The sequence below is a fragment of the Adiantum capillus-veneris genome, chromosome 23 (assembly GCF_014529385.1).
Source record: "Adiantum capillus-veneris isolate H3 chromosome 23, ASM1452938v2, whole genome shotgun sequence".
NCBI classification, from domain to species: Eukaryota; Viridiplantae; Streptophyta; class Polypodiopsida; order Polypodiales; family Pteridaceae; genus Adiantum; species Adiantum capillus-veneris.
The window spans coordinates 128,795,581-128,811,694 of NC_140953.1; the positions used below are offsets into that span (position 1 = coordinate 128,795,581).

The following is a 16,114-nucleotide window of genomic DNA, read 5'->3' on the forward strand; positions in this document are numbered from 1 at the left end:
GAGGAGGGCAGGTCACATGGGAGGCAGATTTATTGTAGCTTTGTGGATTTCCGCAAAGCATTTGACATGGTAACGAGAGCTCGATTGATGCGCAGACTGCAGAAGATGGGGGAGCCCATAGAGTTGATTTGGGGGATTATGACTTTGTACAGATCAGTGATGGGACATGTACGCACTACGGAAGGGATATCTGATTTAGTTCACTCTACTATTGGGGTGAAACAGGGCTGCCCATTGTCTCCTACTCTATTTGGTATGTATGTTGATGAGGTGTCTGATTACATTGACAGAGAGGGTGACAGAGGTGCCCAGTTGGCACGGACGTGGATCCCGTTGTTGTTATATGCTGATGATATTGTGTTGATATCTGACTCACCAGAGGGTATGCAGCGACATTTGGATGCACTACAGTTTTGCAGAGGATAGTGGATTGTGTGTAAACCTTGGTAAAACCAAGGTTATGGTGTTTAACACCACACCACAGTGGATCAGGAGATCAGCACCTACTTTCACGTATGGTCAAGAGATTGTAGAGTATACAGATGCATACACTTACCTGGGGGTAGTCTTTATTGGGCCGAGATTTTCTTTGAGAAGAGCAGTAGGACTAGACTGACTAGAGCTTATGCAGCTTTGGGAGGATTGGAGAGGATGTGTTCGCAAGTTCAATTCCAGGAACCTAGGACAAAGTTATGGCTCTTTGATACTTTGGTTGCCTCTACTATGCTATATCGGGTGCAAGTTTGGGGACCTTCTGTAGGCCAGGAAGGCTGGAGAAATGTGGAGAGGCCCTTGGTATCTATGATCTCTCGGCTGACTAGAGCCAAGGCCTCCGTACCGCATGATATCATTTGAGCGGAGTTTAGCTGCCCCCCCCTATGGAGATTGAGGCGCTTACTAGATCAGTCTCCTTTGTACACAGCCTATGGGATACTACTAGAGATAGATATGCCAGGTTGGCCCTAGAGTCCTCCAGACAGTTAGCTCTACAGGGGGATACATCATGCTGGTATGCACAAATGACATCATGGTTTCAGACACATGGCTTCACCATGGACAGGCTGCCTCCTTTTCAGTACTCTCTACAGGCATCCTTGATGTCATTGACACGGATGGAGATTACTAGACTCATTCGTCACGATCTGATCCAGCTGGCCACGACGAGGACATGGATAGAGCCAGTACAGGAGTTGGACACGAAGATGGCTTTCTATAGAGAGCATCTTCTCCACCTCACAGAGGATGGGTTTGTGATTCGACCTAGCTATATGGACACACATCTTTCTCATGGTTTGCGTTGTGCCATTGGCCAGATACGCACATCCTCACATCAGCTCGAAATTGAGACTGGCAGATTCAGAGGGATGCCAACAGATAGCAGGATGTCGCTTATGTCATCTAGAGCCAGAGACAGAGTTACATGTCATTGCACAGTGTACCATGAGATACGAGGCCGTTTCCATTGTCTATTCAGAGAAGGTTTTGGGCCTCTATCTAGGGTCATGAGTTATGAGGATCAGATATCATAGTAACAGGGAATGGCCGTTTTCAGGTCTCCATTCCCCGTTTCCATTCTAAGTTCCCGTTCTGAATCCCCGTTCCGTGTTTCGAACGTGAGTACCCATAACAGAGAATGGCATTTTGTGGCAGTTGCCGTTCCGCGTTCCCCGTTCCAATTTCCTGTTCCTGGTAACTATGTCAGAGATGTCTTGGACTGTATCTACTTGAGTTACACAGGCATAGAGACACTTTATTGAGGAGAGCTGGAGAGAGACCGTCCCAAAGACAAATTACAGATTTCTTTACACTAGATATTGGACACCCAGAGGAGCATCCACCATTGCAGAGCTCTGCGCGCACTCATACTACCACTACTGGCATTCTCATAGACCAAGCATTGGAGCTAGGGAGATCTAGAAGACCACGATTGAGGAGAGGAGCTACACTGGATACACGGAGACTACAACAGAGGATTTGAGCCATACTTTCTCGACGTCCAGAGTGCAGATGAGGATGGATCTCTACCATATCTCTCTCTCTCTCTCCCCCCCCCCCCCCCCCCCCCCCTTCTCTCATTGTACTACACAGTGTACTGGGCACCTTTTGTATTAGCTGGCACATCCATACAGTCCCAGTTTGTAGTAGTTGTATTTTTGTTTCAATCCTTTTTGATTCCGGACATGGTATGAGATTCACTATGTTGTAACAGCTTGGTCTCATAGGTCATTTTGGCCTTTTGAAGACGTGAATATATCATTTCATTTCATCTCTCTCTCTCTCTCTCTCTCTCTCTCTCTCTCTCTCTCTCTCTCTCTCTCTCTCTCTCTCTCTCTCTCTCTCTCTCTCTCTCTCTCTCTCTCTCTCTCTCTCTCTCTCTCTCTCTCTCTCTCTCTCTCTCTCTCAGCAAGGGAGAAAGGGAAGATTGCTTTTTACAAGGGTGGAAGGGTGGTGATATTGGAGCGACGCTCCGCATGACGATGTGAGACCTATGGGACCACACTAAAGATGGCAACCTGGAATTGTAATGGGTCACTCCGCCTTGATGTAGGTGCCTTTGAGGATAGTTTCACAGGGAGAGATCATTTTCTACTCTAAGACGCATCAAGCCCCTGGGCAATCCATGCCTCAGGTGAGCGGATATAGATGGGAGGCAGCCTGCAGACAAGAGACCAGATCGGAGCATCGAGGACGGGGTTCAGGGGGAGTGGCAGTTCTATTAAGGGAGGAGTTGTAGCCATTGATATATATAGCGCGCAAGGATGAACAAGCTAGGTACATGTGGGTGAGGCTCAAGGCATAGACGGGCAGATACCTCTTGTTACTTTCCTCCTAGTACGTCAGTATATGCATCACCTAGAGGACAGTCCCCCTTTGCTATTTTGGATAATTGTAACAAACTGCTGACATGTCAAAGCCTAAAGAATGGAGCCAACTTACAGATGTGGCAGAGGGGCCTAAAAAATAAGAAGAACAAGTAACAGAAGAAGTCCTATCAACTTATGGGGACCCCGTTCGATGGGGCCCCAAGTGACATAAAGGAAGAAAATAAAGCAGGATTTGGACACACGCCAAAAACTGATGACGTGGCAGATTTTCAAAATTTGCGTTGGCATGATGATGTGGCAGGCTGTACGGATTTCCACGTTTTGCGTTGGTATGATGACGTGGCAAGCTGTACGGATTTCCGCGTTTTGCGCTGGCTGATGACGTGGCAGGCTGTACGCATTTTCGTAAATTACGCTAGCAGCTTTTGGCATTGCTTTTTGGACTAGAAGCTTTTGAGTTTTAAAAGCTTTTTACTGTAACTGCTTTTCAGGCCAAGGGCCTTTAAATATGAGGCTAGGACTCATTCTATGGCATGCTTCCTAGAGAAGGTGCAGAGTCTGGAGTACCGGCTTGTACTATGTTGATGCAATATAAAGAAATACCGAAAGGGGCGCCAAGGTTTGGGGCCAATACTCTCTGGGGTGGAATTCCGCCACTCCGTGTCGTGTGTCGTCTCTCTCTCTCAATTCAATTGTTAATGAAGTGCTAAAGTCTGTTCAGTTTGTTCTTTTCTGTCGGCACGTGGTGCTCGTCTTGTGACAATAATGACATGGGAGTTTTCCAAGGATGGTGACATTATCATACTAGGGTACTTCAATGCTAGGACTGCCCATCACTAGACAATATTTCATGATACTTCCAAGGAGATGTTTAGGGAGCTGGACGTTACAAAGAGTATGGCAGATACTTGATAGATATGGGAACTGCACATAGATTGGCCATTTTGAATGGCCTACAAAGATTTTCGACGGCTAGAGGTTTTACTTGCTTTCCACACCGACATGGTGCTAGCACAGTGGATTATGTTATGGCCCAGCCAGGTCTCATTCCATTCTTTCAGGATTTCATGGTGGGCATTAGGCCAGTTGGAGTAGCAGTTGATCATGTTATCTTGCCTTTCACCCTGACGTTTCAGTTCAGCACAGCTCCATTAGGAGAGGTCCCCCACGCACACTCGGTATACCTTCATGAGGGAGATGGATTCTGTGTATATGGATGAGATATACAGGCAGCTATGCACTCAGGAGCCGGGACGGCCACTAGCTGAACTCATTCAGATACTGACAGAGACGCTCCATGATGCAGCATCAGAGGCATACCCCCACAGCCAGCCTACACGGAGACGATCTGGGAGCATGCCCAAGAACAGGTGGTATGATGAGGAGTGTAGAGACGAGGATCAAATTACAGAGGGAAGTGCTCATGGGTATTACCACACATAGACAATCACGGATTATCTTTCACCGCCTAGTGCAACGAAAGAAAAGGGCTTATCTATCTCAGCTAGAGCGGGATTTGTATCAGCTATTTATGAGTCGAGACTCGGGCGAAGCATGGAGGCTACTCCACGAGCATTCACCACCACCAACGGTCACCTCCACAGAGACATGGGGGGAATATGCCAAATCTCTCTAAACAACATCAGGGCAAGCACCTTTGCCGGACCCACTAGAGACATGCCCGGAGACATGTTCTTTCTTTACTGCCGAGAGGGTAAGGAAAGCCATTGACAGGATGAAGACAAGGAGAGCACATGATCATGATGGTCTGGTAGCAGAGCACTTCATCCATGCCAGAGATATGCTTGCAGAGCTCCTTGCTATGATGTTTAATCGAGCCATGTATGAAGGCTTCCTTGAGACTTGGAGTATGTCTACGATTGTGCCTATTTTCAAGTCTGGAGATCCCATGATTCCCGGGAGTTATCGCACCATCATGGTTGGTCACACATTAGCTAGGCTGTATGCATCCGTTCTTGAGCAGGAGCTGAGTAGATGGGCAGAGCGAGAGGGCATACGAGCACCAGGGCAAGCAGGATTCAGGAGAGGTTTCTCCACTCTTGACCAGATTCTGACACTTAGAGCTATTATTGAGGAGGGTAGACACCATGGCAAGAGGATCTATTGTAGCTTTGTGGATTTCCGCAAAGCTTTTGACACAATACCGAGAGCCAGACTTATACGCAGACTACAGGACATGGGTGTGCCTAAAGAGCTGATATGGGGTATTCTGGCTTTATATAGGACAGTGATGGGGCAGGTACACACTATTGAGGGAATGTCTGACATGGTCCACTCCACTATTGGAGTAAAGCAGGGATGCCCCCTATCTCCGACTCTTTTTGGGATGTATGTGGATGAGTTTTCGGACTATGTAGAGCGTCAGGGAGACAGAGGGGCTCAGCTAGCAGGAACATGGATTCCGTTGTTACTATATGCTGATGATATTGTGTTGTTGATTTTTGACTCTCCAGAGGGGATGCAGCGCCATTTAGATGCTTTGCATACATTTGCTCATGACAGCGGCTTGTCTGTCAACCTAGGGAAAACCAAGGTTATGGTGTTCAACACCACACCACAGTGGGTCAGAAGGTCAGCACCCACATTTATGTATGGCCAGGAGACTGTGGAGTACACAGATGCATATACTTATCTTGGGGTAGTCTTCGGTGGACCAGTGTTTTCATTAGGGAGACCATCAGAGACTAAATTGACGAGAGCATATGCAGCCTTGGGAGGACTGGAGAGGATGTGTTCGCAGGTTCAGTTTCAAGAACTGCAAACAAAGCTCTGGCTTTTTGATACTCTAGTGACTTCAGCTATGCTCTATGGAGTTCAGGTATGGGGACCCCCAGTAGACCACCATGGGAGATCTGGCAACACAGATGGATGGAGATGTATGGAGAGGCCTCTGGTCCCTATGATCGCTCGGATGATTCGGGCTAAGGCCTCAGTGCCGCATGAGATTATCCGAGCCGAGCTGCCCCCCCCCCCCCTCCCCTCCCCTCGTGGAGGCATTGACTAGATCAGTATCCTTTATACACGGTTTATGGGATCTCTCCAAGGACAGATACGCTCGGCTTGCCCTGGAGTCATCTCGACAACTAGCGCTACAAAGCGATACAGCATGTTGGTATGGACAGATGACAACATGGTTTCAGTCACGTGGTTTCAACATGGATAGATTGCCGCCGTTTCAATACTCCCTGGATGCACCCTCCCTGTCTCTCACACGGACAGAGATCACCAGACTCATACGCCAAGATCTGATTTAGCTAGATACCAGGAGCACATGGATACAGTCAACAGAAGAGTTGGGCACACAAGATGGCCTTCTACAAAGAGCATCTCTCCAACTCACGGAGGACGGTTTTGTGACTAGGCCTACATACATGGATACACACTTATCTCATGGGATACGATGCGCTATTGGGCAGATACGCACATCCTCACATCAGCTCCAGATCGAGATTGGCCGATTTCGAGGGGTGCCAACAGGGGCCAGGATATGTCACCTATGTAACTTAGCGCCAGAGACGGAGCTGCACTACACATGTCATTGCCCGGCGTACTATGAGATACGTGGCCGCTTCCACTGCCTGTTTAGAGAAGGTTTCGGACCATTTTCTAGAGTCATGAGATACAAGGATCAGAGATGTCTAGGATTGTTCCTGCTAGAGCTGCGCAGACTTAGGGAGAGCTTGTTGAGGACAGCAGGGGAAAGACGATTTCTTTACACCAGCCAGGGGAGAGCCAGAGGAGCAGTCATCACAACAGATCTCAGAGCCCACCCACGCTAGAGGTACGTTGCTTGACCGAGCCACTGAGCTAGGCAGATCTAGACACCCGCGACCTCGGGGGGTCTCCCACTATCGACGAAGGCTGCAGCAGAAGATACAGATCACTCTAGCTCGACATGCACGACGCCCAACGAGAGTACTGACCATGGAGGAGGTTGATGAGATTCGACAGCAACCGATGAGGGATTTCATTTCAACCCACCATTCCCCCCCCCCTATATCTCGTCTCAATTCCGAATCAGCTTCAGATTCACATTCATTTCCTATTTCCTTTTTCCTCAGTTTTTTAGTGTTAGTTCTTTGTAATTTCCGTACTCGGACATGATATCAGATTGACCAATTGTAACGTTTTGGTCTCATAGGTCACCTTGCCCTTTCGAAGACGTTAATATAACATTTCATTTCAATTCAATTCTCTCTCTCTCTCTCTCTCTCTCTCTCTCTCTCTCTCAGTGCAGCCGTTTTTTGACCTAGTAGACAGCAGTCCACTCTTTTGATCATAACTTCTTCATCCGAACTCCGATTTGGGTGATCTATAGCCTCAATCGAAGAGCACGAAGTCCTCTACGCATTGATGTAAAGACATAAATTTTCAGAGCTATGGAAGGCGTTTCTGTAGCAGCATTTCCGAAGTGAACAGGTTCAACAAAATTGATTCTCATCTCCTATTTTACATACAATGTCTTCCGGCACTCGCAAGGGTTCTTCTTCTTCAACAAGGTCCACAACCATTGTGGAAAATGATCCAAAATCTCCTAAGTGTGGAGATAGCAACACAACCACCCAACCAACGACATCGGAAACCATGATCATGGCGTACTTGGTATCATTGCAAGAGACCGTAAACAAACAAGGCGAAGACTTACGAGCACTTGCAATGGAGAATGGCACACTAAGGGTACTTGTGGTTGAGAATGAGAATCTCAAGAGGACACTTGAGATGCAAACAACACGTTTGATGCAACTTGAAGAGGAAGTCAAGGAATGTAAACGCTCTCTTGTGGACTTGAATGCTTTGAAGGAGCGGATGAGCAAAGTAGAGCATGACCATGTATTGAAAGAGGAGAAATTTGACACTATGAGCCGGGATGTATGCGACATGAAAAATGTATGCACAAACAAGTCTTGGGCTGATGTATGTGGTAGCAATGTGGTTTCTAATTCCTCACTCATGCAAGCTATGGTTCAAACAAAGAATGTTGAGAATGTGGATGTGGAGGAGTTGAAGGAACGGGAGTTACGTTCCAAGAACATTGTTATTCGTGAAATTCCCGAAGAGAAGTTAGAGACACCTCCTTCTCTTTCCATTGTTATTGAAGATTTCTTCAAAACCCACTTTGGCATGTCCGGAGTTATGGTCTATGGAGCACATAGAGTGGGGAAGCAAGGAGCTCCTCGCTCGGGAGAACGGCCAATTGTATGCACCATGCCGGATGAGACCAAGCGAAAGATTATCCTTGATAATAGTTGGATCTATTTGAGGGATACAAAATTTTTTGTATGTGAAGATCGCACTATTAAGCAACAAAATATGCGTCGCAAGGCATATGAGGAAAAGAATAATAAAAACAAGGAAATCTCTCATAAAGAAAATGTGCCCAAGGAGGAGGCAAGTCTCTCAAGCAAATAGGGATGCGTGACCTATGAGACCGAGTTACAATTGAAAATATGCTTTTGGAATTGTAATGGATACCCATGGAATGCGGGGGTTGGCATTGATGAACTAACAAGCAAAGCCGATGTTGTACTTCTTGTTGAAACTTGGGAGCATGATACACAAAGGATTAACGGCTTGGAGGATTACAATGTACATTCATTGATGTGGTCAAAGAATCTCAAGCAACGAAGAGGACAAAGAGGTTTGGCATGTATGGTTAAGAAAGGATTGGAAGATTTTGTATCAATTGTGAAAGATGACAAGTACAAACGTTATGTATGGCTGAAAATTATGACACCAAAAAGAGCACCCATTTTTGTAGCCGGTTGCTACATTCCTCATCATGATTCTCCCTTTTATGCTTGCATGGATAGAGATCAACCATTTTCTGATTTGGAAGAGGACATTGCTTATTTCAAAGGTGAAGGTGATGTTATTGTATTTGGGGATATGAATGCTCGCACAAAAACATTGCAACATGATACTCAACAATTTGATATGTCATACATTTCAAGGGAGTTGGAGGAAGTTCACTTGTATGATCGTACTTCAATGGATGAGAAAGAGCCGGATCACTATGGAAAGTTACTTTTACACATGTGTAATAGCACGGGTATGCTCATTGCCAATGGTGTATCTTTGTGGAGTGGAACCAATGGATTTACATGTAGAAAACATAATGGGGATAGTGTGATTGACTATATGCTACTCTCTGAAGCCATCATGTATCGCATAAAGAGTTTTATGTTTGGTCAATGGACCCCGGAATCCGACCATCGCACCTTATGTATTGACCTTTCATGTGGAGAAGCAACTAAGCATGATAATCTCAGCCAAAGGAAAGAGAAGTTATCACTATGTATGGATTTCAAACGGGCACCAATGTACATTGAAATGGTTGAGCAAAAATTATGGGTGACAAAGCTTCAATGTGATGCACCATTGGAAACTAAATGGGAAGCTTTCAAGAAAGCTATTTGTTCTTGTGCGGAAGAATGCTTTGCCATAAAGCATCTCCATGGTATCAACAAAGATAGATCACGCAAAAGGTGGTTTGATAAAGAATGTCAAGATGCTCGAAAGTCCTTGATAAAGCTTGATGCAACTATGGACAAAGAAAGCTATCAAAATCATTTGCATACATACAAGGCATTGATTCAAAAGAAGAGAAGAAGATGGGAAGTAAAGCAACAAGAATTTCAAGTCCAAGAAAAGGCACATGCATGTGGAAGATTTTAGAGAAACTTGAGAGGCAAGCGGGTTGAGAATTTTGGTAACTTGAGTCTAGTGGATATGTACACACATTGTAGGCAATTATATGAGCAAGAAAATACTGAAAAAATGCCATTTTATGTTCACTCCCATGTATGCCGTCTTTTTTTACTATTGAGGATGTATTCGGTGGGCTTGAAAAGTTGGCCACTCGCAAAGCGGGAGATCTTCAAGGTATCAAGCCGGAGATGATCAAATGGACGGGAGATTTTACCCATGAGTGGATGTGTGATATGTTCAACCTTGCACTTCAACATGGTATGCCTTATGATTGGAGTACTAATTGGGTTAAGCCTTTGCATAAAGGAGGGGATGTAAAGAATGTAAGCAACTACCGGACTATAATGATTGGGTCTCTTATGGCAAAGTTGTTTGGGTACATAATGGAGATGAAATTGAGTGATTGGGCTGAAGAGAATGACAAGCGTGCAAAGGGACAAGCGGGTTTTCGTCGATGCCATAGCACCATTGATCATCTTGTCACTCTTCGTGTTCTCATGGAGGAAAGTCGGTTGAAAGGCAAGCGATTGTATTGTTGTTTTGTGGACTTTAAGAAAGCCTTTGATATGATTCCACGTAACAATTTGTGGAGAAGGATGGAAGAACTCCAAGTGCCAAGTGAGTTTATGCTTGCGGTTTCTCGAATCTATGAGAAGGTGATTTGTCAATTGCGCATGGGAAGAGAAATTTCAGAAATTTTTGTAAGCACTATTGGGGTTAAACAAGGATGTCCATTGTCACCAACTCTCTTTGGTCTATGCATCGATCAATTGGAACAAATGGTACTTGACTTTATGCAAGAAGAAGGCATTGAAGAGGTCACTATTTGCAATGCGGTAATCATGCTTTTGTTGTATGCGGATGATGTAGTGCTTCTAGCACACACTTTAGAAGATGCACAAAAGCTTATGGTTGTCCTTGAGAACTTTTGCTTGCATAGTGGGCTGATTGTAAATGAATCCAAAACAAAGGTTATGCTTGTGAAAACCAACCATAAGGAGAAGCCATGCATTGTGTACAACAACGAGACACTTGAAGTTGTTGAGAGCTTTAAGTACCTTGGCCTTGAGGTTCCATCCAATCACAAGTGGCATGAATGTGCTATGCGTCGTTTGGAAGCGGGAAAGAGAGCATATTATGCATTTGAGAACATGTGTAATGCGGGAAACATCAAGTGTTGGGTTCTCAAGAAGTATCTTTTTGATGCATTGGTGACACCAGTTCTTCTTTATGGAGTTGAAGTGTGGGGTGGGAGCATCTCAAAGTCTACTTGGAAAGAGTTTGAGAATGTCCAAAAGCGTTTTCTTACAAACTTTCTCCAAGTTAAGACACAAACACCATATATGCTCCTACTTCTTGAGTCAGGATCTCTTCCAATTGAGGTTATGGGCATGGAAAGGGTTGTGGAGTACATGATAAAGATGCATCAAAACCCCTCACATCGACTTCCTACAATTGCATGGGAAGCAAGCAAAAAAGTTCAAAAGACTCATAAAAGCAAGATCTTGAGCACGGGATGGATGCAAGACATAAAGAAGTGGTTTGGGAGATGGGATGCATTACACTTGCTACATGATGCTTCAATTGACTCTCAAGTGAATGAAGCTTTTCTACAACGCCAATGTATTACGGCTTGGGAGAAATCTGGTGGGTCACGCTTCATACATTACACCACCTATATTGCCCCCAACTACAAAACCATGTTCTTTGCTGAGAGAGGAAACCGTACTCACACTTACATGCTTGAGCCTATTCCCTTGTCCGCGATACGCACTATCGCAGCAATTCGGCTTAGCTCCCATTTCCTTCGATGCGAGATAGGGCGTTGGGGCCATGGAGAAGAGTCAAATCGATTGTGCACATTATGCTCACTGCAAGTTCGAGAGTCTGAGTACCACACACTACTAGAGTGCTCAGCTTTTGATCACATCTGAACTTGCTTCTCTCACATTTTCAGCCATAACTTAGACCTACACACTTTCCTCTCCCAGCCAAAGTGTGGGCTCTCCATTGCGACTCTCATCACTACAATTTTGGAGCATCGAGAGTCACTCATCAGCCATACACATACTACATCACATGTAACTTTGGTCCCATAGGTCATATTTGACCTCCGAGGACGATAATAAAATCTCTCTCTCTCTCTCTCTCTCTCTCTCTCTCTCTCTCTCTCTCTCTCTCTCTCTCTCTCTCTCTCTCTCTCTCTCAGTTGCGGATCGAGACCGGGAGATACAGCGGAGTACCAGCAGAGGCCAGGACATGCCCCCTATGTGACATAGAGCCTGAGACAGAGTTGCACTACACATGCCACTGCCCCGTCTACTACGAGATACGAGGCCGCTTCCACTACTTGTTCAGAGAGGGCTTTGGACCACTCTCCAAAGTCATGCGGTACGAGGATCAAAGATGCTTGGGTTTGTTTTTGCTCGAGCTGCGCAGACACAGAGAGAGCCTGATGAGAGGAGAGGCTAGCCAGTCTCAGAGACAGATCACAGACTTCTTTAGAGCAGACACTGGACACCCGGAGGAGTTACTACCACACCAGAGCTCGTCGCCTCACGCCAGAGGCACACTGATCGACCGGGCGACCGAGCTGGGGAGATCCAGATGCCCGCGACTACGGAGGACTACACAGCACCGATGGAGGCTGCATCAGAGGATTCGGATCACTTTGGCCCGACATGCACGACGCCCGGTCAGACTATTGACCATGGAGGAGATTGATGAGATCCGCCAGCGACCGATGCTGGATCTCTTGTGATTTTAGCTATCCCAGCTAACTGATTAGTTCACACCTTGCAGTTTAGGATTCCATAGTAGTCATTTTGTCATTTTGTCATATTGTCATTTTCATTCCATTTTGTTACTTTTGTTACTCTGACTTTGTATCAGGTCCACCACATTGTAACTTTTAGGTCTCATAGGTCACTTTGGCCTTTTGAAGACGTTAATTTCATTTCATTCTCTCTCTCTCTCTCTCTCTCTCTCTCTCTCTCTCTCTCTCTCTCTCTCTCTCTCTCTCTCTCTCTCTCTCTCTCTAGAAAGTAGTTTTGTGATTTGGGTGTAATATATAGATTGGTTTGGGGCATGTGTGCAAGTGCCTGCGCACACAACACATGTATGAAGTTAGCATATACCAAAAATTCATGTCTACCTGCCTTTGGATCAAATATATACAAGGGCTCCTCATCATGTTGTTGCTTCATGTAATAAGCATAATCTTCAAAGCACATGAGAATTTTTTTGTTGCTGTTCTGTCCAACTTTGAACACACACTTCCCATAATGCTCCACCAGATAGTCTATGCTCCAGTTCTGCATTGCTGGCCATCTTTCTGCCAAGCCACACAACAGAAGCTGAAATGCAAAATACATAGTCAGCAAGAGAAAGAATAGACATCCAAATTATGGATAATGTTGGACAAATGTTTCATGGCTGATTTAGATCTTCAGCATACAGGAGATGAAAAAAAAAACATTTAAACTCAAAGATAGAAGGCTATATGTGGTTAAAAAATGCACCGGCTGCTTCACATCGTAACTTTCTGCAAACTCCTCCAATGGAAGGCCATGTCTTCGATCTATCATGTGGCCGTTAATCTCAAAAGATGATAGATTCACATTGCACCTATACCAGCGTCTATACAGAAAGAGAGATGAGAAGCCTGTGTGGTCAACATCCAGAAGGTCAGCAATTGTAGTGGACAGGAGACAATCAAATGTTCTTTTAACTTGCAATTTAAATAACAATACCATGAACATGGAGCTTTGCATTGCTAGATCCATGATTGCTTTTCTTGCCAAGTCTGGACAAAAACGGCATCTTAATTTCAAATAAGGCAACATCAAAACACAGTAAATTCATGGTGTTAGACAATACTAAATGGCTTCTCCTGGGCCATTCACCTACTCAAACAGAGCAGACACAGTGCCTTCAGCAAAGGACTCTGGCTCACTCCTTTGGCAAAACTTTAGTTGACACGCATCAGAATTCTCCTTAGGAGGACATGCATTATATCCAATGTATGTAGCTTTGTGTTCCTGTATACACCCGTCATCACCAATAGATGGGTTTTTGGATGATGATGAGGACCACACATTGATGTTTGGGAGCATATATGTAATGTTTCTTGAGTCCCATCTGTATGCATGTATAAAGTGTGCATATGTGGTGGAAGACTAGTGTCACTATGCATGGATGACACCCCCGCTAGTCGCACGTTTTATTGTCTATTTGTGCATACAAGTGTTGAAGACTTTTGAGGGTCAACTCCTGGGTTTCCTGTGGAGAAAGGACTTCTTTGTGGCCGTGCCCAGTCTGGTAGGGCTCTTCCTGTGTGTGGAGTACTGAGATAGTGCCGAGTTTCTGTGCAGCTTGGCCAAAGAGCTTCTTTGTGGCCGTGTCCGGTCTGCTGGGGCTCTTCCTGTGTGTAGAGGACTGAGACAGTGCCGAGTTTGTGTGCAGCTTGGCCAAATATAAAGGCCATTTGTAGAGTAGCCCCAGTTTTTACATATGTGGGGTCAGGCAGCCTTGGTGAGGCCCTATATGAGGGAGGGGGGGAGCCTCTACCAGCCTTTAGGTCAGATTGGCACGTGCTCTGTATCCACCTCATGTAGCAAAGATTGCCCGCAGGGCTTGTCTATCTCACTCTCTCTCCTCTCTCTTGTGTTTTTCCCTCTCCTCTCCACTCCTCTCCCCGTCGTGCTCCCGTGTCACCACACCTTCCACTGCACTCACACACAGTATTATAGCCACAGCTTGAAGACGCCCGCCTTATTATCAGGAGCGCGTGTAGGGGCTATGTGGACAGCAGATTTTCAGCCACCAGGAGGGTGACTTCTGGATGCACACCCCCCCCCCCACACACACACACACACATCCCACCCCACCCCTTGCCCCCAACAACCGAAAAAAAGAAACTGCACTTTTACATTGAGAGGAGGGAGATGGTGCTTTGCCTCATGAAGAACCCTTGAGAACCTACATTTTCCAGCCAGTAGACGACGAAAGAGTGCTGCTGTTTTTCAACAAGGAGCTGGACGAGCTTGCGGCGGCATTTTGGAGGCAAGAGGGGGGCTTGTGTGCGGCAGTTCGTACCCATACCCAGCCCGGTACCTTTGCTGATTTTCAGCCAGCCAGTAGAATTATTTTGTGCAGTAGAGGGGGTTGTTTTTAGACCTGTCAGCTCGGCCATGTCCTTGTTGAGGAGGTTGGAGACTCTTCTCACAGGAGGTTTCTTGCACCCTTGAGTCCAGTTTGTGCCTTCTTACAGAGAAATCTCTTATGACACAGGAATGGCTTCATCATGGCACCAGAGAAGGATGTTGCAAAGAGTTTTCATGCAGATGACACTCTTGATGAAACATTGGACAAATTTTTGAAGCATTTGAGGTCTATTCATAATGCGGAGTTGCAAGATTACTTGACAGGAAGACTGTCCTGTCCCTCCATCACCACCTCCAATCTTTGTGGCTGTCTCCATAAAGACCCTCAAAGTTCCATATTGTCATGTGTATCTATGTGTGAGACACAGAGGGTTGCTAAAGAACACCCCTCCAAACTAGATGAACCGATTGCACAAGGCCTTCAGAAGAACATTAGCCACTAGCACGAGCGCCCCCCCCCCCCCCCCCCCAAAGACACACACACACACACACACATACGCACGCACGCACACACACACACACGGGGCACAATCCTACAATTGATGTGGCAGTTAGAAAACCAATAAAACTGAGAGAAATACCTTCATAAGGTCTATGAACTTAGGAATTAGAAGAGGGGATAAAACACACAAGAAAACAGAAAAAGGAAAAACAAAATTGCTTTATTTGTTACTAAACAAAACTAGATGAAACAAACCATTGATCACTTACAAATGCTTTTAGAGAAGGCATAAGCAAAATAAGTTAAAGAAACAAACTTGGCTAAAACTTGAGACAAGTACTCAACTTTAAGCTAACAAGGATAAGACAACTCAAAGATCAGACTCCACACAACAACGTCTAAAGGAACAAATCCTCAAATCTTAATATAAGTTAAATACAAGAAATGAATACTACTACGAGCCTACCTAGAAGAGGCAAACATAACCACAGCAGTACAAAGTTCAAAACCTGAGAATATGCTAACTTCGCTTCTTGTCCAAATAGGAAGAATAAGATTATAACCTTTATCATGCATAGCCTGGACAACAGCTATGACATCCCTCCTCACATCATCAATGCCCAAGAGTAGGTGCAGGTTTGTATAAAGTTCAATAAAATTGAGAAAAATCCTAAAACCCCCAGCATATGCAATACAATAATGAAAAACAATTATTTACAATCTAACTAAACATAACAAACAAATTTCAAAAAAGGTAACAAACAAATTGCAAGGCTAATTTTTCAATTGGCACTTAGCTGTTGTGATAAAGAAAAAAATCTTAATGCTTGAACTACCTCTCCAAAACAGTTTTCCTCCAAGTGCCAGCGTACTTGAGCAAACCATCCACATTGTTCGAACATAGCTTCATCCATAATGGCTCTTCATTGCAAAATATGTAGAAAACTCTGCAA

General features: G+C 45.1%; 1 protein-coding gene across 1 annotated transcript in view; it reads right to left on the reverse strand.

Annotated features, from left to right (window-relative positions):
• The window catches only part of LOC147428531 (putative glycosyltransferase), a 90,434-nt gene that overhangs the window by 40,673 nt on the left and 33,647 nt on the right, over nucleotides 1-16,114 (reverse strand). The window contains exons 2-5 of the mRNA XM_086496401.1: nucleotides 15,998-16,108; nucleotides 13,307-13,359; nucleotides 13,076-13,218; nucleotides 12,713-12,910 (exon numbers count right to left, since the gene is read on the reverse strand). Of these exons, the coding sequence (XP_086352527.1) occupies nucleotides 12,713-12,910; nucleotides 13,076-13,218; nucleotides 13,307-13,359; nucleotides 15,998-16,108 (505 nt within the window). The remainder of the gene's footprint in view (nucleotides 1-12,712; nucleotides 12,911-13,075; nucleotides 13,219-13,306; nucleotides 13,360-15,997; nucleotides 16,109-16,114) is intronic.